Source organism: Scardinius erythrophthalmus, assembly GCF_964197995.2.
Source record: "Scardinius erythrophthalmus genome assembly, chromosome: 20".
Taxonomy (NCBI): Eukaryota; Metazoa; Chordata; class Actinopteri; order Cypriniformes; family Leuciscidae; genus Scardinius; species Scardinius erythrophthalmus.
Genome location: NC_138240.1, coordinates 27,592,200 through 27,614,497, shown reverse-complemented (window position 1 = coordinate 27,614,497; position 22,298 = coordinate 27,592,200). Strand labels below are relative to the sequence as shown.

The 22,298-nt window shown below is 37.6% G+C and overlaps 2 protein-coding genes across 2 annotated transcripts in view; both read right to left on the bottom strand.

The window, feature by feature from the left end:
- LOC308681024 (dematin-like) overlaps positions 1–16,002 on the bottom strand; it is a 95,488-nt gene extending 79,486 nt beyond the window's left edge. Inside the window, exon 1 of the mRNA XM_081349546.1 lies at positions 15,863–16,002. The gene's annotated coding sequence lies outside the window, so the exon portion shown is untranslated. The remainder of the gene's footprint in view (positions 1–15,862) is intronic.
- Positions 16,003–16,184: 182 nt separating this feature from the next.
- rsph14 (radial spoke head 14 homolog) lies at positions 16,185–19,930 on the bottom strand (the record flags this gene model as incomplete). The annotated part of the gene is made up of 6 exons (XM_081349043.1): positions 16,185–16,687; positions 17,655–17,791; positions 17,901–18,126; positions 18,215–18,333; positions 19,464–19,566; positions 19,732–19,930. The coding sequence occupies 6 exons, from the start codon at positions 19,928–19,930 to the stop codon at positions 16,449–16,451; spliced, it is 1,023 nt and encodes a 340-aa protein (XP_081205169.1). The 3' UTR covers positions 16,185–16,448.
- Between the last annotated feature and the right edge of the window lie 2,368 nt (positions 19,931–22,298).

The window sequence follows — 22,298 nt, the reverse complement described above, 5'->3', positions numbered from 1 at the left end:
ATATCTAAGTTACGACATATGCTCTCAATGACAAATCCGGAAAAGTTAGTTCATGCGTTCATGACCTCAATGCTAGAGTATTGTATTATTGTAATGCTCTACTGAGTGGTTGCTCTGCATGCTTAATAAACAAACTCCAGCTGGTCCAAAACGCAGCAGTTAGAGTTCTTACTAAAAACCAGGAAAACCAGGAAATATGACCGGTTTTATTAGCCCGGTTCTGTCAAAATTGCATTGGCTCCCTTTTAAACATCATATACATTTTAAAATCTTGCTAATAACTTACAAAGAATTAAATGGTTTAGCTCCCCTGTACTTGAGCGAGCATTTAATGCATTAGCCTATAGTCCTTCACATCTACTGCGATCTCAAAATTCTAGCCAGTTGATAAGTTCAGAATATCAAAATCGACTGTGGGCGGTAGATCCTCTTCCTATTTAGCACATGAACTCTTTCTTTTTTTCAGTACAAAAGTTGTTTACCTCTGTACAGATGAAGACGTTATCAAAATGATTCCCGTTCACACGGATCCGCGGAAATGACTAAAAACGCTGTATTATGCATGCCAGACAAGTTATTGGCAATGTCACTTTGTAAAGAAAGACTACGTGCTCGTGCACATGCGCATTCCATGCTTATAGACTAAACACGTAATACGCATGTGCATGGCGTCACTGTTTTCAAAGATTCAAGTTTTAAGCATATCGTTGTCATGTAAACGTACCCTTGTCTTGTTGTCATGGATACTCATTAGTTATAGCTGTGCACTAACCAATCATCTCATTATCACCACTACTTAAAGGTGCACTGTGTAATTTTTAGCGGCATCTAGTGGTGAGGTTGCGAATTGCAACCAACAGGCCTATTTACCACAACTGATTAAACTTAAACATAGGCTACAGCCTACATATTGTTGTTCAAAAAGATAAGTTGGTCTACGTGCTCAGGTGAGAGGCGTGTGCGGAGTTTATTTACAATTACGCCGGGGCAATGATGCTCAGCTTTGTGAACCGATATGCATGGCTTACTGAAGTACCGTTCAATTTCAGTGTCAAATACTGTGCCCATCCCTAATTCACTGTTGGGTCTCGTATGTGCTAAGGTTGTGTTGCTTGCTTGCTCGTAGTTGGATTTACCCTGTTCTGATTATTAAAGATTATAATTATTTTATCTTCATCCTTGTCATTGTGTGTTTTTCACAACTCTATAGTTACAAACTAGTGCTGTAGCGGTATGTCTATGACGTCGACGCCATATTTTTTGCGTTGACGCTTCTTTATTTTTTTTTTATATTTTTTTTTTTGCACCATTCCTGGAGGTACAGCTCGCCACACACACACCGCCCACCGTGTTATTCTGTCATGTTTTCTCCCTTTCTTTCCAAACCGCGACAAACGCCAGTCCCCTTTCTCTGCAGAATGCCATAAATCCGCTCAATTAATTACAGCGCACCATTCCACGCATTGTAAACAGTAACGGTGGCGCTGACACCCGGCATCCTAGTTTTCCTTATCTACTTTGCACTTTTTGTTCAACAAACAAACAAAAAAATTAATACTTTTGACGGCATTGATGAACCTGTGGTGGATTCTGCCGTAGAGAAGAAACGTAAGCCATCGAAATCTAATCATTTACGTGAGGAGATTAAGAAGATGAGGCACGCGGGAGGAAGAGAAATGCCGACTGTTGCTTGTTCTCACACGACAGCGTCAAACTTCTGTCGAATGCTGACACGTTAACCCCAGGGGATCTTTTAAAAAACTTTCAATTCTTGTACTCAAAGTCAACGAAAACCGAGCAGGACCTAAGCCATTTTACAGCTGATCGCCATCAAAAAAAGTTCAGAAGGTATTTCTTAGCGATGGCTGATTGAATGTAGCCTATGTTTAGTCCAGTACGTGCTAAATATAAGATTAGTACTGATCGAGTTCAGAGGCTGTCATATGTGGATCAACTAACTTTGTTGTGTATTTTCAACAGTTTCAATGTGAAAAATAACTTTTATATTGATTCAATGGATTAATTGCATCAAAAAAAAAAAAAAAATGAAACATGAATTTATTGCATTTTTGGGAAAAAATCATCTGTTTTTATAATAAATCTTTGAAAATCAAAATCTGGATTGGAATTATTTATGTTATTATAACCTAAAGATGCTATGTGAAAGTTTGAAGCAGATAATAGTGGTTTTCATCTTGCCACTTTCTTGGTAAAGAAAACACATTTTTTACTCAAATTAATCAAAATGGATTTATCACGTTTATACTATATTATTCAGAAGTAAACATTGTAGCTGACAGTGTGTTTATGTCAGAATGTTTATTTTTAAACCACAACCTTCTAAGTGCTTCTTTTACCAATATATTTAACATATATTTTGCATTTCTCATGCAAACAACGTCAAACTTGGCACTGCACTTGACTTACTCGTGCCCAGACAGCTGTCGAGTTTGAAATCCATCGGAGTAACGGTTCGACAGAGATATGCGAATAACAGACAGGATAATTAATTCCAATTAGTCGTTAGATTAGTCGACTAATCGATAAAATAATCGCCCGACTAATCGTTTAATTAATAATCGTTTACCCCAGCCCTATTACAAACACACATTGGCCAAAATCAATGGCACCCTTTTATTCTATACTTTTTGCAACCTCCTCTTGCCAAGATAATAGCTCTGAGTCTTCTCTTATAATGCCTGATGAGTTTGGAAAACAACTGACAACAAAATGAAATTAAGTTGTGGCAAATATTCAAAAACTGTGTTGCATTAGAATGAATTAAACAGAACAAGAGGCTAAAATAATTTTTTTGTGTATTAAATCCATTTTTTTTATACTGAACATCCATTTTTCACACATAATGTGCCACTTAAATTCATTTGAAAACAACTGCATTAGTGTTTTATTATTCATTTATTTATACAAAATACAGTGTAGAATTTTAATATCAACCATTTACCCGTTATTGGCCATAAAATAATTAAAAATAATTATTGGTATTAGACATCATTTTAAATCTTTGCATCCCTTCACAAGCACACTAATTATTAATATTTATTTTTTAAATGTATAGAGACTTATATAGCACACATTTAATCTGATCGAGGCCAAAAATTAGAAGCAATGCTCTTAATGCCAGTAGGTAGAGGACCAGGCTTTGAATGCATTTTTAACAATTCATGTTATTGCAGACAGAAGGCCATGTGTGGGCCTGGTTTTGTAAAGGGCAGTTCTCTCTCTCTCTCTCTCTCTCTCTCTCTCTCTCTCTCTCTCTCTCTCTCTCTCTCTCTCTCTCTCTCTCTCTCTCTCTCTCTCTCTCTCTCTTTCTCTCTCTCTCTCTCTCTCTCTCTCTCTCGCTCTCTCTCTCTCGCTTGCACGCACACACACACACACACACACACACACACACACATACATAATGTGAGGGATTAAGTGTTTTGAGCCTAGCCATTGTGCTGTTGCCCATGGGCGGCACACTGCACAGATTTATTGGATGATGCCTGGGTGTTTAAATCTGTGTGTTCATGAGCATGTTGTTATTGTGTGTGTATATGTTTGAAAACCCATTAGGCATCATTTTCAATTCAAGTACAGCTGCTTTAAGTATGTTGTCAGTAATGTTGGTATGTGGGTGTTTTTCTTTAAAAACCAAAACTGAAACATGAGTGCAGATTTGAAAGCTAATGGCCCCACTGATGGATGTTTATGGAAGCATCCATTTTGGCTTTATTGTGTGAGGATGCTGTATTGGCAGCATGACAGGGCATAAAACACTGAAACACATTACAGATCTCCGGCCAACAGCACCATGGGATCCTGGTACAACTATAACCACCAGAAAAAAACTACCTTATGGAAAGAAAGAGCCTTTACTTTTTGTAGATCATTGTGATAAATGATTTGTACAGAAGTACAATATGATTTGTGTATTCTAATATGCTGCACTCTAAAAGTGTTGGCTCTTTAAGAACGTCCTTGGCCCCTCTGTGTGTGTACTTAACACATGTGAACTATGTTAACATTTAATGTGTCATGTATGTGACTCTGTTAAAGGGTTAGTTCACCCAAAAATGAAAATTATGTCATTAATGACTCACCCTCCTCGTGTCGTTCCAAGCCCGTAAGACCTCCGTTCATCTTCGGAACACAGTTTAAGATATTTTAGATTTAGTCCGAGAGCTTTCTGTTCCTCCATTGAAAGTCAATGGACGGCATACTGTCCATGTCCAGAAAGGCAATAAAGACATCATCAAAGTAATCCATGTGACATCAGTGGCTCAATCTTAAGTTTATCAAGCGACGAGAATACTTTTTGTGCGCAAAAAGTAAACAAAAATAACGACTTTATTCCACTATTCATTTCCTTCTCTCTGGTCCTTGAGCTATTTCACGTAGTGTTTTTGCGCAGCGCGTCTATGTTGTACAACATACGTACAATGTTGTATGTACGTACAACACAGACGCGCTACACAAAAACACTACGTGAACTCACTCAAGGCCTAGAGAGAAGGAAATTAATTCACTCCGCAAACGAGGTGTTCCAGTGCTCAATGGAGCAGTTGTTTTCAGGATACCCCTGTGGAATTATTGTTGGCGACATAGTAATGTCATTATTCTAAAAAAGGGTGTTAAACAGAGCATCATGTGTGAGGTCAAACTCAAGCTAAACAGCTTCATACAGCTCCTGCACGAAGGAGGATGATGCTCAAGTTACAGTGCTACGACATCACTCTGGTGTACAAGAAGGGTAAGCACATGTATCTTGCAGGCATCTCAAGCTCCAAACATAGAAGTCCCTCCAGACACTGAAAGGTCACATTTGTGGACATGTCCGTCAATTACATCTCCATTCTCCACTACTTGACTGGAGGAACTTAGAAAACATATGGCAAAGGTTGAAGTGTCACAGGCTCTCACCACTGTGATCCAATGAGGTTAGCCAATTATCCATGTCATCAGCAGAGGTGTAAAGTCCAGGGTTCAGAAATTAAAAGTCCTGCCATAATGTTTATTCCGCCCATGAACTCTGCCAGCTGATTTCACTAATTAGTTCTATCGCCTGCCTGAAAAACTGTGCTAATTGGCAAATCCAGGTGATTGGAACAAAATACTGAGGAGGACTTTTACTTTCTGAACCTGGACTTTACAACTCTGGTCACCAGTAGTCCAGAGTTCACACAGTCGAATGGCCTGGCAGAAAGAGCGGTTTGCAGCGCAAACAGCTGATGGAGAAATCTCACAGAGATGCCATGTATTCCTTAACCTCCTAAACCTGAGAAACATTCCCCGTGACCTGATGTTGTGTTTCTCTGTGCAACGCCTGTTGTCACGACAGACACGGTCAGCCATTCCTGTTAATTCTAGACTGCTGTAAGAATGCAAACCCTGAAAGGATGCAAGCACCTTTGTACGGTAAAAGAGGTGAATAAGGAGCCTGGGTAATACACTTTCCAATGCAATGGGAGAACATACAGGAGGAACCGACACTTCCTGTTGCATAGCCCCCTCCATCACAGCACACCCCTGAACATTGACTCTCAAAACACCACTACACAGAAGACTTTGCTCCCACTTCACCACACTCAACACTAATAAACCTTCCACTACCAGAATCCACACCAACTGACATGCCAAAACACAAAGTACAGTCTCCCACTAATGTCAGTAATGCACCTGACCTTACAGAACACGTTCAGGTCGCATTTGCAAGCCGAAACCAAGGTTCAAACAGTGAGTTCTAGTAATGGGAGAGTCAGTGACACTTTAGTTCTTATATTGAATGCCGTCTAATAGGGATGTAACGATTCATTCCAAGCCGGTTGAAAATCGATACAAATATGTGACGATTCAAGTCGTTTGAGATGTTAAACTATACACGTTTTAAACAGCAGGGTGTTTACTGTATACTCACTTTACAGGAACGATAGCAGCGAGTGTTTTCAGTTAATTCCCAGGGAATGAATTGAAACACTGGCTCTGCTCGGCGACAGTGTGCATGCACCTTCAAACAGAAGCAAACATGGCGACGGCAAGCACGTAGATGTTGACATTGACTCATTCAAAACAGAGGTGTGGCGGCATTTAGACTTTCCGAAGACTAATTATCACCACAGTGAAGCTCCAGTCACCTCCGTCTCCATAAAAAAATATTAATAGGCCAAACCACACTGACAGGTGGATTTACAACCCCACCCTCGGCGACGAGTGCAAGAGCCACGGAGATCACAAGGTGCATTTGTGTTTTCATGATAAAAGATACAAGGATGTTTTTTGTCGTAATAAATGCATTCCAGGCTCACCAAGAGAAAGACCAGCACGAGGATGTATTCCACAGACTGAAGAAGAAAGCTGTGCTGTTGCAGAACTCGATGTCTTTCTCTAAATGTCTACATGGATGTTTTTTTAAATAATTTGTAGCTCTGGGCTCGGTATTTGGCCTGAACCCAGAGTACTCCCCCCGTATTCCTGGCTGTGGTAGGAACAAGCCAAGAGTGAGGAGTCGGGGTGGTGGAGGGATGCTGGAAAACTGCTGAGGAATGTAGTTGAGTCGACTGAGTGAATATGCTTCCTCTCATGCTGATAGGATAGACGTGGTAATTGTTGATGACGAGTTGATTGGATTGATTATTTGAACGTGCTCCTCCCTAACTTTGTTTAATGAAACATAATTTATTCATTGCAATGGATACATTGCTATAATGAAAGTCATTCATATTCTTGGTTGTTTATCAAGTTAATGTCATACCTCAATATTGATCATTGTTAAATATGTTGACTTTGTTTCTTTGATAGGAAGTTTCAGCTAAAGGAAGGGGATGTAGATCATTGTGATAAATGATCTGTACAGAAGTACAATATGATTTGTGTATTCTAATATGCTGCACTCTGTGTTGGTGTGTTGGGTGTGTGAGGCTCTTTAAGAACGTCCTTGCCCCCTCTGTGCGCATGTACTTAAAGCGTAAAATATGTTAACATGTAATGTGTTGTGTTTGTGACACGAGCTCTGTTAATAAAATATCATTGCATTCACATTTGGCGGTCGCTGTGTGAATTTATGGGACAAACAACACTCTCTTAGTAGTTTTTTCACTGAAATACACAAGGTCTTGAGATGCATTTTTAAAAAGTTGATCTGCTTTTAACTTGATAGCCGCATTTTTGAATTAAGTGTTATGCACAAAATCCTGACAAAGTTACTCTGTCTGTTTTTGCTCCACTAATGAAAATAATTCCAAACAAAGCCACAGCAAAACCACTGCAACACTCAAGGTATTTTGATCCTGAATGAATCAGGGTTTGAGCCAGTTGGTTGAATGAATGATTTAATGATGCACTGATATAGACAGTCACTTGGTATAGCCACCTACTGGTATAGCAATGCAACTTGCAGAAAGAGTCACTAACCCTAATAGTATTTATTAAGCTAAACAAAACTCAGAAACACTGGAAAAATCACAGAAGCAAAATAACACAATGCATCAACAAGAATCGACCAGGAAGGCTTAAATACAATGGGCTTAAATACACTGAGCAAACAAAGAGAGCCATCTACTGAGCATGGTATTGACATCAGCATCAGTTATTTAAAAATCAATAGTTGACCAATAAATTCTACAACCCCAAATCAGAAAAAGTTGGGACACTGTACAAATTGTGAGTAAAAAAGGAATGGAATAATTTACAAATCTCATAAACTTATATTTTATTCACAATAGAATATAGATATATCAAATGTTGAAAGTAAGACATTTTGAAATGTCATGCCAAATATTGGCTCATTTTTGGATTTCATGAGAGCTACACATTCCAAAAAAGTTGGGACAGGTAGCAATAAGAGGCCGGAAAAGTTAAATGTACATATAAGGAACAGCTGGAGTACCAATTTGCAACTTATTAGGTCAATTGGCAACATGATTGGGTATAAAAAGAGCCTCTCAGAGTGGCAGTGTCTCTCAGAAGTCAAGATGGGCAGAGGATCACCAATTCCCCCAATGCTGCGGTGAAAAATAGAGGAGCAATATCAGAAAGGAGTTTCTCAGAGAAAAATTGCAAAGAGTTTGAAGTTATCATCATCTACAGTGCATAATATCATCCAAAGATTCAGAGAATCTGGAACAATCTCTGTGCGTAAGGGTCAAGGCCGGATAACCATACTGGATGCCTGTGATCTTCAGGCCCTTAGACGGCACTGCATCACATACAGGAATAATACTGTAATGGAAATCACAACATGGGCTCAGGAATACTTCCAGAAAACATTGTCGGTGAACACAATCCACCGTGCCATTCGCTGTTGCCAGCTAAAACTCTACAGGTCAAAAAAGAAGCCATATCTAAACAGGATCTAGAAGCGCAGGCGTTTTCTCTGGGTCAAGGCTCATTAAAAATGGACTGTGGCAAAGTGGAAAACTGTTCTGTGGTCAGACGAATCAAAATTTGAAGTTCTTTTTGGAAAACTGGGACACCATGTCATCCAGACTAAAGAGGACGAGGACAACCCAAGTTGTTATCAGCACTCAGTTCAGAAGCCTGCATCTCTGATGGTATGGGGTTGCATGAGTGCGTGTGGCATGGGCAGCTTACACATCTGAAAAGGCACCATCAATGCTGAAAGGTATATCCAAGTTCTAGAACAACATATGGTCCCATCAAGACGTCGTCTCTTTCAGGGAAGACCTTGCATTTTCCAACATGACAATGCCAGACCATATACTGCATCAATTGCAATATCATGGCTGCTAGAAGAAGGATCCGGGTACTGAAATGGCCAGCCTGCAGTCCAGATCTTTCACCCATAGAAAACATTTGGTGCACCATAAAGAGGAATATGCAACAAAGAAGACCTAAGACAGTTGAGCAACTAGAAGCCTGTATTAGACAAGAATAGGACAACATTCCTATTTCTAAACTTGAGCAACTTGTCTCCTCAGTCCCCAGACGTTTGCAGACTGTTATAAAAAGAAGAGGGGATGCCACACATGGTAAACATGGCCTTGTCCCAACTTTTTTGAGATGTGTTGATGCCATGAAATTGAAAATCAACTTATTTTTCCCTTAAAATTATACATTTTCTCAGTTTAAACATTTGATATGTCATCTATGTTGTATTTTGAATGAAATATTGAAATTTGAAACTTCCACATCATTGCATTCTGTTTTTATTCACAATTTGTACAGTGTCCCAACTTTTTCTGATTTGGGGTTGTACATAACAACCAGCCACAGAAATTAACATGAATCAATTGCTTATTTGTATTTGAATTACTTAAAATTACCTCTTAGTAAACCCATTTCTAAAAGCCTGTAAAATAAAATTTACATAGAAATGCTGTTTAAAGTGAATCTTTTACTGAAGTCCCAAATCAAGCTAGCTGAACCAGCTTAGATAGCTATATCCGATAACTTTCTGGAAGTTATAACATAAATCATGTTGTCACATGAGGCTTCATTACGTGTTTGTCTCTATTTGCTGCCTGTCATTTTCAGGCTATCCTCCAAAACAGATCCTTGCATTTCATCTCAGAGAGAAACACTTATCTCAGTTCAGCAAAAACACATGACCAGCAAGCTGCTGTGAAAGATAAGAGAGGATATAGTGTGACCTGCTCACACACTCTCTCTCACACACACAGTCAGGAGACATGCTGTATGCCTAAAGTCAGTTTCATAGAAATAAATGCACAAATGTATCTTACTTTTATATAAAACTTGTGACCCTTTGCTTGATTATTTTAACATGACCTTCTTGTTGGACCACTGGTCAACAAATTCTCTGTAGCAGGTGATGGCCACAGGCACAGAGGTGTAGCTTTAATTTAACTGAGGCAAAAGCTATCTAATGAACTTACACATGTATAACACTGAGACAATTTTTTTTATTATTTCTAATAACAAAACCATCACTTTCCTAAACACCTGTTTACGCTGTACAATTTTTCCTGATTTATCATAACATTTGCTGTCTTGACGTTTGGCAAAGTGAGTCCACAATGGCCGCTCCATGAAAGTTTCCCCAAGGGCCTTTTGGTGCCTTTTAACCCCACACTAGGCAGTTAATCATAATCAATCCAACAGGACACTGGATTTGGATGTGCCTTGATGCCTTCCTACCTTGAAATGCATCCTCCAAAGGCAGCATTTTTCAGCTTTTGGACACAGCCAATATGCATCTTCTACAGTGGGGAGAACAAGTATTTGATACACTGCAGATTTTGCAGGTTTTCCCACTTGTGTGGGAAATGTAGAAGTCTGTATTTTTGATCATAGCTACTCTTCAACTGTGAGTGATGGAATCTAAAACAAAAATCCAGAAAATCACATTGTATGATTTTTAAGTAATTAATTTGCATTTTATTGCATGACAAGTATTTGATACATCAGAAAAGCAGAACTTAATATTTGGTACAGAAACCTGTTTGCAATTACAGAGATCATACGTTTCCTGTAGTTCTTGACCAGGTTTGCACACACTGCAGCAGGGATTTTGGCCCACTCCTCCATACAGACCTTCTCCAGATCCTTCAGGTTTCAGGGATGTCGCTGGGCAATACGGACTTTCAGCTCCCTCCAAAGATTTTCTATTGGGTTCAGGTCTGGAGACTGGCTAGGCCACTCCAGGACCTTGAGATGCTTCTTACGGAGCCACTCCCTAGTTGCCCTGGCTGTGTGTTTCGGGTTGTTGTCATGCTGGAAGACCCAGCCACGACCCATCTTCAATGCTCTTACTGAGGGAAGGAGGTTGTTGGCCAAGATCTCGCGATACATGGCCCCATCCATCCTCCCCTCAATACGGTGCAGTCGTCCGGTCCCCTTTGCAGAAAAGCATCCCCAAAGAATGATGTTTCCACCTCCATGCTTCACGGTTGGGATCGTGTTCATCCTTCTTCTTCCTCCAAACACGGCACGTGGAGTTTAGACCAAAAAGCTCTATTTTTGTCTCATCAGACCAAATGACCTTCTCCCATTCCTCCTCTGGATCATCCAGATGGTCATTGGCAAACTGCAGACGTGCCAGGACATGCGCTGTCTTGAGCAGGGGGACATTGCGTGCGCTGCAGGATTTTAATCCATGATGGTGTAGTGTGTTACTTATGGTTTTCTTTGAGACTGTGGACCCAGCTCTCTTCAGGTCATTGACCAGGTCCTGCCGTGTAGTTCTGGGCTGATCCCTCACCTTCATCATGATCATTGATGCCCCACGAGGTCAGATCTTGCATGGTGCCCCAGACTGAGGGAGATTGACCGTCATCTTGAACTTCTTCCATTTTCTAATAATTGCGCCAACAGTTGTTGCCTTCTCACCAAGCTGCTTGCCTAGCCCATCCCAGCCTTGTGCAGGTCTACAATTTTATTCCTGATGTCCTTACACAGCTCTCTGGTCTTGGCCTTTGTGGAGAGGTTGGAGTCTGTTTGATTATGTGGACAGGTGTCTTTTATACAGATAACGAGTTCAAACAGGTGCAGTTAATACAGGTAATGAGTGGAGAACAGGAGGGCTTCTTAAAGAAAAACTAACAGGTCTGCGAGAGCCGGAATTCTTACTGGTTGGTAGGTGATCAAATAGGCTACTTATGTCATGTAATAAAATTAAAATTATTATTTAAAAATCATACAATGTGATTTTCTGGATTTTTGTTTTAGATTCCGTCTCTCACATTTGAAGTGTACCTATGATAAAAATTACAGACCTCTACATGCTTTGTAAGTAGGAAAACCTGCAAAATCGGCAGTGTATCAAATACTTGTTCTACCCACTGTATATATTACGGTAAAGGTCTGACAACCAAGCCTGTTCAAACCGTAAATTTAGCGTTTTTTTTTTTTTTTTTTTTTTTTACAGTGTATTTAATTTTATACTAAATGTTGCTCTATCAATATTAAAGTATATTTATATTGATTTCCATTTTTTTTTTCGCACCAGGAAATAAATCATATTTTCAGTATGGACCTGTAAAGGGATAGTTGACACCAAAACGAAAATTCATTTAAATCACCCTCAAATTTGTTGCATGACTTTCTTTCTTCTATAAAACTGATTTTAGAAATGTTTTTAAGTCAATGAGGTCCAATATTGTTTAGACCCCACTGACTTTTAAAATATATACTGTATAAATTATGTGCCACAGAAGAAAGTCACACGGGTTGTGGTGTGACATGAGAGTGAGTAAATTATGACAGAATTGTAATTTTGGTGTGCAAAAAACACAGGGACATTCTTCAAAGTATCTAATTTTATTGTTTTGCAGAAGAAAGAAAGCCATACAGGCTTACTTTAAATCTGTGGATCAGCTACTGAAGGAATAACTTAGCTCAACAAAATAAAAGCTCTCTTTCGCTTTAGTCTGTTTTTTGTTGTTTTTTTTTTTTTACCTTTTGAAGGGCTTAATCTGGAAATTTCTCTCTTTAGCCCCCATTCCCATCCTATCTGCCATCCCTAAACTCAAGTGTTTGCCACCATTCCTCTACTTTCCACAAGCAGGAATCATCGTCCACCTCTTCAGGAATCAATCTCTCTCTCGCATTAAACCAGGCTAAAGTTTTCCCTCACCAAACCTTACACTCCTTATAAATGGTCAATCAAATCTGAATCAGGACGCCAATAATCCAGTCAAGAAATGCTCAAATCAATTCTTGAAATGCTCATCATTACTGAATATTGTAATTGAACACTTAAAAAAACAACTATGAATGGAATTATGAACTATACAATCATTTGCCTTCACTTATACATACCCATATTATCTTTGTCCTCCTCTCTTATTCCTATACATTCCACCCTTGCACAGATCAGATTTCAATGGGGTTGGTCACATTTTAATTAAAATCCTCTAGAAGGGTCCTATGTAATCCCTCCCTGGTTAAGAAGCTTGAAGAGCGAGTACAAAAGACTACACATAAATCTTTGCTTTATTCTGTCCTAAGGCTGTAATCAAATCCAGCCGGTGAACTTGTCAAGAAGGCTTATGTCTCTTCAAACAAATCTTAGACTTCATCTAACACCAAACACTGTTTACACTAAACAAACACACTATTTATGCAATATCCCAGCACCAGATCATGCTTGTTAAAAAATATAAAGTTTGCCATCATGACAACCTGTTGCCATGGTCCACGGTGGTCCCTGTTTTAATGAGAGTGACAATGTAATACACCTTTATGTGTCCCAGAAAAAAATTGCTTATGCATTCCGATCCATGACTCATTAATATGTATTTCACATAAAAACAGCCTGTTTTTCAACACCTGATTCAGCCTCATAGTACGTAAAGGGCTTATTGTCTGTGATTGATAGTGGGTATCAGAGATATCTTTAATAGGCGTTAAGAAGCTGGTTGATGAATCATCACACAGCAGATGGATGCTTTTGAGCAAACAGATGGCCTGCTACATGTGGTCAATTAATCCACAGATCTCCATTATATTGGCCACATACCTTCATCCTCTCAAAGGTATGGATGTCAGGTGCATTACATAATCTGAAATATGGGTGTTTGATAAAGTGATATATAAATAGATATGTTCAAGCAGATGTCTACTTAGAAGAGCTTAGGTAGACTTTGAGAAGTAGTTGGTATTAAAGGCCATCGGTTAGTTGGATTCAGAAACCTCTTACAAAGAGAGTTTACTGTATATATATTATTACACATCAACTACTGATAATTAAGATCTCTCGTAATCAGGGGTTTGACGGTGTCTCAGTAATTAACATCCACACATTCCTCTGAGATTTCAGACGAAATTTAAAACAACTCTGCAACTAGGATCTGGCTCAAAATTGCTGATGAGCCATACAGTATGAATTTGACTGGACACAACTAAAAACAAACAACTGTATGCAAACATATTACTATTTACAAAAAGCAGGATGTAAAATGGTTGAGAATATTCTAAAAGATTTTTGTGAGCTCCTAACGACAATTATTTTGAGCACTCTTTTTTGTACGCCAAGTGAATTTCTAGTAATCTAATAGTGACTAGTAGCTATATACGCATATATTTTTAATTTAAGTAGCTATTTATTATATACTTGTACTTATTTTAATAATGATTCATATCTATTGAAATTATTCACTAATACTTATCCCAATGGTGACATGTACCTATTCCATAGGAATCAGTGGGTCAGACACCAACATTCACTTTTGAGTATTAAATAATACTAAAAGAACTAGAATCTTTTTCAGTTTCACTAGTATCTGTTCAATAGAGACTTTTGCTGCGATTCATTATCCTTGTAACCAGTAACAAAATACGTATTCACAATTTGGCTAATATTTTAACTTATATCTAACAAATGTAAGTATTTGTTTATCATTAGTTGTTAAAGGGGGGGTACAATGGTGTTTCATGTATTCAGAGTTGTTTACAGTGTTAAAGAGATGGATTCTCATGCTTAACATGGCCAAAGTTTTTTAAAAATATTTTGGACGAATAACGGAGAATTTCTGTGCCGAAAATCTTACCTCCGGGTTGGTACAAGTTTCGGCTGTTTTTTTTTTTACCGTGGATCTAATGACGTAGACCAGAGTGGAACTCCTTATATGAGCATTTCTCCCGGAAAAGCGCGACCGCGCACCTCAACGCGCTTCAACAGGAAATCATCGGCAGCGCTGCATAGTGTCTCCAAAGTGTTTTTGGTGAGGGAAAGCTTACCAAAGAACCCAGCGTTAGGAACAGTGGATGCAGAAACGAGTTGTGTAGACTGTTTGTTCCCTGCATTTCGACGATGAATGTTTTATAAACAAAGCCCAGATCGACGGATTCTCTCTATGGCTCTGGCTTCGCCCACACGGCCCGCCTCCAGACGCTCGTTTTTTTTTCCGGAAAGACTCGGTACAGCCTATTTTCTCTTAAAAATATAATAAAACTAAAAGACTTTTTGGAGATATGAAGGATGCATTACTACTCTATAGGTACTCAAGATTAACAGGAGATTGAGTGAAAATGAGCATTTCACCCCCCCTTTAACTATTCACATAGTTACTAATATCTGTTTCATTTTATTTTAGAAGTAACTGAATAGACATTAGCACAGTTATTACAGACTATAGATTCCTATTGTTAGGCTACAATAACATTTTAGTAGGGACCGTAATATGTAACGTAATAATAGGAACAGATTGTTCTGTCTCATAAACAAGCACTAGTATTTAATAAATATGATGTGTAAGTACACGTACTAGTAAAAGTAAAGCTTGAATATAGGCTATACTATCAACTATTGAGTTACTAGCATCTAATGAATAAAACTGGAATAGACACCAGAAAAAAAATAATAATAATGCATACTTGTCAGAACCAAGTTAAAATATTGGCCAAATTGTGAATACGTATTTTGTTACTGGTTACAAGGATAATGAATCGCAGCAAGTCTCTAGTGAACAAATAGGCTACTAGTGAAACTGAAAAAAGATTCTAGTTCTTTTAGGATTATTTAATAATAACATACACATTACAAGCGCTAACAACATAAAACCAGATACTATTAAGTGTTCAAACGGCTTGCCATAGGCACCTGTTCTCCGTCTCTATCGCCTATGATGTTATGTAAAAGCATCGCATCATCCACTGCCATAATCTCGCCGACTGCATCAATCCTGTGGCGATTTGTGATTTTAGGTTGACGAATAACCAGACACATCACCTTATATCATAACGTACACTTGCTCTGTTTAACTTTAATATTAATGTTCGACTTATATAAGTAACATATAAGATACATTTATAGATATGCTTGAGTAACAGACCAATGGCACTCGTGGCGGAATCGCTGTTCAATCCCGGAGAATTTCTTACACTGGCCAAAATAATTTTACTAGAATTTATTCAATAAGGCACTATATGTTAAGTATAAACTTACCTATCCAGCAAATGTGATCCAAAAATGTACAGCCTGCACCCCGCACTTTTCCCTGCGATGTAATCCTCCCGTTTAATTCTACAAAAATAAATATGACTTTCTAGAACGGAGCAGGCGCGTACCCTCTATTGGCTCGGACTGGTTGGTTGCCAACAACCAGCCACAAATATTTATCTGTCGTGACTCCGCATGTCGAGTGACAGATAGCGAGAACGTGCTCGCTGCCGTTGACCGCTGGTTGAATCCATTCGCCGCACCGAGGGGTATTCCAAAAACATGACACTGCACATTTACACTACACTGGGATTAAACCACACCAAAACAATATTACATAGTTGGCCTTCCTTTATATGTTTATCTTGTTTAGACTTTATCAATTCATATTTATAAAGCATTTCAGTTAAACACGCAAGGTAAACGTCACATCCTTCAGAATTCTTAATTATTATTTTTATTCTGTTCTTCTAACTTAATATTCATGACATTCTCTTAAATGAGTGTGTTTTAAGTAGTTAATTATTTAATTTTTATTAAATAGCCTATATTACATCAGGTCTGGCTTATATCAGGAGAAATCTTGTTTTCCTCATGGCTTCCAGGAGATGACTTCAATGGCAGTGGAGGCAGCTCTCTGGATGATGGAGTTAGGGTGTGCGAGTCTAGACTTCAGCAGAGGCACATGCTCCAGCAGCTGTGCCCGGGCCCTAGGAACCTCTGCCAGGACTGTAAGGGCACGGAGGGCATTGGCACACACCGCTATATTCTCACTCACCACCAGCCGTATCAGAGGGGCGATGGCGCCTGCGTCCAGTGCCTCGGACTTACCTAGAAACAGGCAGAAAATAATAATCTAATACAGGGGTTTTCAAGGGAGTGCTAAGGGGTCAGCAGGACAGTTCAGAGAAAAAAATGTGTAAAAATATATATAGATATTTTTTTAATTATAACAAATTATACCCCAAAAAGTTATAACTAACAAAAAGTTAATACAATTATTGAAATCGACAGAATTTGATATTACCACTGCTTCTATAATTTCTTAGAGATTATAATTATTTTATTCAACAGTCAACACTGTTTCTTCTTGGGTTTATGATCTAAATTTACTTTGATGGTGAGTAGAAAAAGCTATGTAACAGAAAATAAATATTCTCCAGATAATTGTTCACACTATCTGTGGAACTGGAAAAACTGAGACATCTGTTCAAGGAAGGGTTGACATCAATTTGAGACATACAGTAAACTTTTCTGATATCTAATGAAGACCTTTAAGTTGGCCAAAACTTTTTCTAGAGTTTAACATTTTAGTTACCTTTCCCATATCTCCACAGCTGGTTGAGACCTGCTTTTCAATTTGTGTTTTTCACTGCATAAAAAGGTCTCTATACTCCAAAATGTATTGCTGCCTTTAAAGGGATGGTTCTACCAAAAATGAAATATCTGTTATCATTTTCTCACCCTCATGTTGTCCCAAACCTGTATGACCTTTACTCTTCTTCAGAAGAAAACATTTTGAAGAATGCTGGTAACCAAAACATTTTGGTGGCCATTGACTTCCATTATATGGACAATAAAAAAAAATAAAAAAAATAAAAAAAACTTTCTCGAAATATCTACATTAACATTCCACAGAATAAAGAACAAAGTCATAGAGGTTTGGGGAAACATGATGGTGAATAGATTATGACAGAATTTTCATTTTTGGGTTAACTATCCCGGTTTAAGTGTTCTAACTTCATTCACTGATTGACTAAAAAATTACAAACATGCACAAAGTTGATTTTGTGCTGACCCTTAGTGATAACAGCTGTGTTCATAATGGTCCCTGCAGCATTAGCGACAACCCCTTGGTCCTCATCTGACAGCAGCTTGACTAACATGGGCAGAAGATCTTCCTCACACACCTTCATCTTCCCATCTGCAGGCACACTAAGAACAGGAGAGATGTTCCAGGGTTTCTTTTTTTACCTGGTCTCTGTACTCTAACTACTATAGTGAACTTAACCCAAACTAGATTGTTGGGTGCCATGTTGCCTACCTGATTCCCACTAAGACAGATGTGGCTGCCTGGCGGATGGCGGGGGACGGGTGAGACAGCTGATCTTTCAGGACAGAGATTGTATCACTTTCCAGTGCAGGCAGGGCGTTCACACTCACACAGCAGCTTAATGTGGAGAGAATTAAAGCACGGATGTTCTCTTCTTCATCAGAGACCTTCAGCACCAATCTGGGCACCAGCCCCATACACACCATAAATACTGCTCCTGTAGAGGATATAACAGAGGACTCTTCAAATGAAAAGCTTCGGCAGTAAATTTACTGTGAAACATAAGTATAAGAAACAATAGTCACCTGAGGGAAATTCAGCGATCCTATTGAGTGCCTGGTGCACATTTTTACGGCAGGCATTCTCAGGGTCCTCTAACAGGTTTGCAAGGGGACCCACAATGTCAAATTTCAAAAAGGCATCTCTGTGTGAACACAATTACATTTAGTCAAACTTGCCAAAATGACTTGTGTTGCAAGTATTTCAGTCGTGTTTCAAAAATGTCACATCCATTCTTGTGATATTATTAAATATTCAATTCTCAAAGTCTTGGACACTAAAATATTCATTGATCAGAAATAACTGTTACTGGAAATAACAATCCTTTCTTGATATTTTATTATTAAAGCATGAAGAGCATAGTCAGATTTTTATTTTTTTGGCTGCAAAAGTGTGCTTATGAATTTACACTTCCATTCAACAGTTTGGGGTTGGTCAGATGTTTTTGAATGACGTCTCTTCTGCTCACCAACACTGCATTTATTTGATCAAAAATACAGTAAATGCAGTAATATTGTGAAATATTTTTTTTTACAATTTAAATTTTTTTTATAATTTAATGTATTTTCAGTTGTAATATATTCTTGTGAAGCTGAATTTTCAGTTTCATTACTCAGTACACACTACATCATTCTAATATGCTTATTTAGGACTCAAGAAAAATTTATTATTGTTATCAATGCTGAAAACAGTTGTGCTGATTAATATTTTTGTGGAAACCATGATAATTAATATTAATATGAAATAAGTTTCAGGATTGATAAATAGAAAGCTCAAAAGAACAGCACTTATTTAAAATATATTTCTTTTGTAACATTATGTTTTTAGTGTCAATTTAATTTAAATTTACAGTCAGTTTATCAATTGAATGTGTCCTTACTGAATACAAGTATTAAAAGTATCTTTAAACCTTTGTGACCCAAACTTTTGAACGTTAGTTAAATACATTTTAGTTGTAAAATTAATATACTTTTACATATTTTATTTTTTGTAAAAATTATGTAAATACCTAACATCTAATTAAATTATAAATATTCTACACATGATATAAATATACCTAAATAAATATTATAGTCCTTGTCATTGAATCCTGTCAAGGATCCACTTACTCTGTAACAATTAAACATAGCAAAAAAAAAATTATATATATATATATATATATATATAACTTGTATAAAAAACAAATAGGCTACTATACAGGGCCAAGCACACTCACATGCCAAAAGCTTACTAGAACACAAGAAAAATAGGCCCACAGACTCTTGTATGACTCACCTTCCCAAGCTGTGTGAAGATAGCACATAAAGCACTTCAGTAGTTTTGACCCTGACCAATTTATCCTCATCTTGCAGCAAAACCTTGAGTCTTTCCATACATCCTATGATGAGGTCAAGAAATGTTATGGTTGATATACAACGGGCCATAAAACAAAGTGTGTGGTATCTTCAAAAAGTTTGAATTAATGCACAAATTTCTGATTATAACGTTCGCTTCTATATGATGATATATTTATGGACAAAAGGGTTATTAAAGATGTGTTTACCACTAAGAATGGCTTCATATGCGCGCTCGTGGTCATGGACGAGTTCGCAGAGTGCAGCGAGCGCCCTCTGCCGGGTAAACAGCTCGACGTCCTGCAGCTCCATGATCAGCTTTGGAAGCGCCCAGTTCCCGAAAGCGACCGGCGCTTGTGTCGGGTCAATATGTGGCGGTGGCTGCTCGCTTGTTTGCGGACTTGCCATCTTCGTCGACAGGGTGATTCAAATGTGATTTCGTTAAATGTGTTTAACGTTACATATCAAAAAGTTATTTATTTTAATGGCCGACTCAAGTTTGCAGGATTTTTGAGGGTTCATCATGTCATTATATATTCAAAATGTAAAACAAGTATTCCTAATTTATTTGCATGTTCAAAATCAGAATTTGCAGGCCAACAAATTGTTAAAGATAATATTAACGTTACCTTATTCGCTGCTTATAATAACGTCCTCTGCTTTTCCCTCCTTGTATAGTTAGGTTGCTATGGTAACTACGGAATTAACGCATCGCTGTTTTCTAGCAGTAACGTAAACTCCGTAATTCCTTCCACAAGAGAGATAATACACATGTATCACTGAAAATATTCGGTGTTCAAGACCTCTATCACTTTTATGGCATAGTGTTCGTTTTAGCTTCACTGCATATTTAATTCATTTACTTATATTTTTGAACAAAATTCATATTTATAAATGCAAGTTTACTAATAAAAAACAACTTTGTGGTTTTGTTGACTGAAGAAAGGCTGTACATAGACAGTAAAAGAGACTCTTTGGAAGAAAAAAAAACGTTTGTGAGCTCTACAATGTATTTATTTGATTTGTATATATTTATTTATTTGGTAACACTTTACAATAAGGTTGCATTAGTTAACATGAACTACGAATGGACAATACTTCTAGCATTTAATAATCTTATTTAATGTTAACTTCAACAATATTGTACTTTATACTAAATTGAATATTTGGTATTTGTTCAATATTTGCATTTGAACTTAAGTGTATGTGTGCATGTACATCTATTCAGCAAAAAAAAAAAAAAAAAAAAAGCATGAGAGATAAAAAGTTGTCAGGTATGTTCATTTTAATACGTTCATTTAAACTTTATTTTAATACATGGATTTCTCGGTGACGTCATCACTGCTTGCGCACGCATCCAGGAGGCAGAAAGACCCGCGGTCTTCGTACCGGAGTAAAGGGTTTAGGCTAGTAGCATAGTGGTGGTGTTGTCTCTAAGTCAAAATACCAAGGAGTTGTTGCGTAATTTATTTACATGCAGGCCTATCTGTTGTGTTTTATCTGCTCATTTAAATTATACGTGTTGCAAGTAATTCCAAATGTAGGCAAATGGAAGAGTGGGACAGAAGGAGGAAGTTGTATGTTATATTCTTTCTATTCATAATTTGACGAGCTGCACATGACCACATAGCACGTAGTTGTATGCATCAAGGGATTTGTACGCTTTAATCATTTCTCTTGTATACACACTTGCTTGAATAAGATAATTATGGCTATATATAAGGCCATACAATTGCTGGCCACTTCTTGTCATCCACAATCCAAAGATCGTCATGTATTGCGTAGGGATCCGGCAAGATCTCACCATTGCTGAGAGTAAGTTTTATTTATTCTTTTTGCGGCGTAGTTTTTCACCTATATTTAACAGCGCTTCGTCAGAAGTACAAATACAACAGCCGTTTTTTAAATCCTATCCAATGGTTAAAAGGAAAGGAGTAAACACGGTCACTAGTAGGTTGTGACGGCTGTCAATCAAAATGTGGAGCGGTGTATTCGTTCCATGTGTTTCCTGATAATTTGGTAAATTTAAATTTAACAGAATTTATCAACTTGTTGCCTACTGTGGTTGTTTTAAATCACATCCTTTCTAAAAAATGTAATATATTCTTAATATATAAGACTAATGATCTAATTTCATGTTTTATATTTTGTTCATTGTTTATTTTGTTGGGTTTTAGTTGGAGTTGGTCAGAACTGTTAAAAAAAATATATATATATATATATATATATATATATATATATATATATATATATATATATATATATATGCGCATGATGCCTGCTGCCTTTGGACTTAGTGATGTTGAATTTAAATGACATGTAAAATAAAGACATGTTATGTTACATAGTGATGTAATGGTGTTTTCTGGAAGGAAAGGAACTAAAGAACAAAGATTTTTTTATCAGCTGAAAGGCAGAGTACAAATGTTTTTAGTAAACTAGATAAACATTATATAACAGTTTCAGGTTATGGTTTGGTGTTGGTGTCCCACATTGTCCCACACAAACTTATAATCGTCCCACATTTGGTTTGTTTGATGGTGGTCACCCTAATTACATTACTAACTTAGTCTAACATGATAATTCATACATACATCACAGTATGTCCGGATTTTGATTCGTAAACAGTTGGACGTTTTACATAATGTTATATTAATATGAAACACAAACAAACAGATCCAACTCTGAAATTGCAGTTTATTATTGAGTGAACAAGAAATTACAAACAATGCGAAATCTACGTTAATTACAATGTTCTTTTACAGAACTCGGCGTA